Source organism: Saccoglossus kowalevskii, chromosome 14, assembly GCF_978046115.1.
Source record: "Saccoglossus kowalevskii chromosome 14, keSacKowa6.1, whole genome shotgun sequence".
Taxonomy (NCBI): domain Eukaryota; kingdom Metazoa; phylum Hemichordata; class Enteropneusta; family Harrimaniidae; genus Saccoglossus; species Saccoglossus kowalevskii.
The window spans coordinates 16,507,555-16,510,524 of NC_140654.1; the positions used below are offsets into that span (position 1 = coordinate 16,507,555).

General features: G+C 37.2%; 1 protein-coding gene across 1 annotated transcript in view; it reads left to right on the forward strand.

Annotated features, from left to right (window-relative positions):
* Positions 1-1,932: 1,932 nt before the first annotated feature.
* The window catches only part of LOC146734500 (glycine receptor subunit alpha-2-like), a 5,262-nt gene continuing 4,224 nt past the window's right edge, over positions 1,933-2,970 (forward strand). Inside the window, exons 1-2 of the mRNA XM_085507489.1 lie at positions 1,933-1,975; positions 2,266-2,333. Coding sequence (XP_085363615.1) covers positions 1,933-1,975; positions 2,266-2,333 — 111 coding nt within the window. The remainder of the gene's footprint in view (positions 1,976-2,265; positions 2,334-2,970) is intronic.

Here is a 2,970-nt window from a genome sequence, read left to right on the forward strand (position 1 = left end):
CACCTATTATTTCTCGGCTAACTAGCATGCTCTTTTGCAGGATATTATATAACTGAACGGCCTGTATTCTCAAGTCCGATTCTCATAAATAGCGTCTCACTGGCACTCACAAGACCTCGGTCCCAAAACAGTTTGTTAATAACAGCCATTCACTGAGTTACCAAGTTGGCTCGCAACTTTGCAAAACACTTTTATGTTTGTTTTGTTCTAGACTTGATGGCGCCGTTTAACAGATAGGGTGATGTGTATGATTCATTATTTCATAGGGTGATCAACAGGATAATGATTAGAAAACTCGCTGTACGTATTCAATAACTTGAAGTATTCTTATTATTTTTTATCTACATTGTACTCGATTCAAAAAATGTAAAAACACTACAAAATATCCTGTTGGTATATTCCAATCATGGAGCTCTGTTTTTTACCTCCGTGTTCCAATGAACATTTTTTTCATTTTGAAATTCTGCACTTAACCCTCATTTAGTATGATTATAATGGAATGATCTAAACTGTGTGTGTGTCAAAGTAACGGCGCCGTCTAGATTGGACAGAAACCAAGTGTTTTACAAAGTTACAAATCCATTTACTAACTGACTGTCCGAATAACTCTCAGAACGGCTGTAACGATCGTGTCTCGTCACGTCTTTATAATAGTCTTTGTATAGAACGTCAATGGATATATGTATGTATCTCAGTGAACACATTGAATTTCACCCCAAAACAACTGCTTAGCTCATTCCGTAGAGTGAATGTTCCTCGGCATAGCTCGTCGATCTGGATATCGGATGCAGGCTACTCAAAAAATATTCTAATTTTAAATAGTGAGAGGAAGTTGTATTCGCACTTGGATAACGCGATAACAAAAGAGTTCTTGTAATTGCAGACAATAGAACAGTCACGGCTGTTTTCCAGTTATACCATTTTTTGGCTCGTTGATATGTCTTGATCATCTCTTTTCCGGTAACCGACACTTTTCTTGAGAAGCGGTCAGTTGTTTCGTTGGATCAAATTGTTTCTTTGTTGCAAACTATACGCGTTTACTGGTTATTTGGACAGTTTCGGACTGAAGTTGTTCTCTCGTTATAAACGTGCATGAGAGTACAACAATATTTGTTTGTAGTGGCAATAGACTAGACTAGAACCACGTTTCATCTGATGCGCCGAGTGGTGTAGCAGCCACTCTACGAAATGAACTAAGTTGGTGATCGATGAAAGAATGCTAAGATTACATGTGCGTTTTATCAGATTCGCCGCGAACATCCGGGTCGGTTTTTTTTCTGATGAAATTTTCGGCCTATTGTTCAGCTGCAGAACATAAGTTACAAAACATACGGACGTATGAAGCACGATTGGGTTTGTAGAAAATTATCAGGGATAATTATTGTGATTTTCACCATTATCTAACGTCATGGTTTTGATGTAACGTGGTTAAAGCGCAGGTCGTCACAGGATTGATAGGACCCCCTAACGCCCCGAAAATAAATATGCCAAATGATGCATATACCAGCAGCCGGAGAATGAAAGTGTCGCGTGCTCACTGTTCTTCGCAGCCATAGGCAATATTTTTCGTCGTTTATTGAATATGTCGGCCTCTTTTGTATACGTTCAAAGTGGGTTGGATCTTACAAATACATATTTAGTAATGAGATGTTTTTTTAATACATTAAATTTTAATTTGATTCGGGTGACAATGGTGAATATGTCGCATATTGTGATATTCTTTATACGTTGATGTTCGTAACCAAATAATGAATAAACGTTTAATGTACAGCTGTTGTAGAATTTCAGTCTTTCACTCGGATAAATTAAAGACCTTTTTCCCTCCGTCGTAGTTTCTTTTTGCATGATTAAAAATTGATATTTTGCTATGATCAAATATCAATTTTGCTTTTAGACTTTTGTATAAGGATTCGCCACGGGATGTCACGTAATATGGCGATAACGAACGTTAAACAGCAAAACAGTTGTTATTTAGGTATCCGCTTAGTTGATGAACACACGCGGAATCTAGAGAATCAGTAAACATTTCAATCAGACGGCCCATCCGATATATGCTGTGTTATGAATTTTGTATCAATTCTGACTAGTGCTGGTTATATGTTTCTATAACCCCGGCGCAATACAATACGAATTTTCTGTGTGTACTAATATGGAATACAGCGGTTGTCATAGCAACGATTGTCGATCAGACACTCCAATTTATCTTTAAGCGCGATATTTATAATCGCACATTAACCATATTTTATGTTATGTACTTGATCGTAGGTGGCGCTGTATATATCAATGTTGGAATATTCATTGTGAGTTTCAACTCTATTTCAGAGACAAACATGGTGAGTTTGTTGGGTGATTATTTTTTTCTGACGCAACAGGTGTAAAAGCAAGTCTCGTGGCTCACTCTCGTTCTCAATGAAATCTTGGCGGCCAGTTCTATTAACCCAAGCACACCACAAAGCATTTTTAGGTCTTTAACTACAATTAGTATATGTACCTTAGCGTAACACCAAATCGATTTATTTTGAGAAAAAAAGAGTGATTACATGCCTGTACTTTAAAACATTCAATTGGGTATGACACCAGAGTAACCAAACCTTTGTGAGAGGAGTATTCACATGAGGTCAGCTTTGCCACTGTTCTCTGTTCAATGTTTTTGAATCGACCGACTTTGGCGCATATAATGCTATTTATTACATGTATTTGACTTTTGACACCACCAGTTTAAGATTGGTTTATATAGGATACTTCATTTTTATTACCTCAAGCTGTATACAAAAAGCCTTTCTCTTCAAGTTTTTATATTATCTTATATCAACTAACTACTAGTGGTGGTGTAACTAGAATAAACTATACATGTACCTGCATGCTGCGCCCTCTGGCGACGAAGCGATTGCAATGTTTGGATCTGAAGTCGTTTTATTAAAGATACACCATACTCTAAACGGGGAATGACTACAAAGCCAACCAGAACAT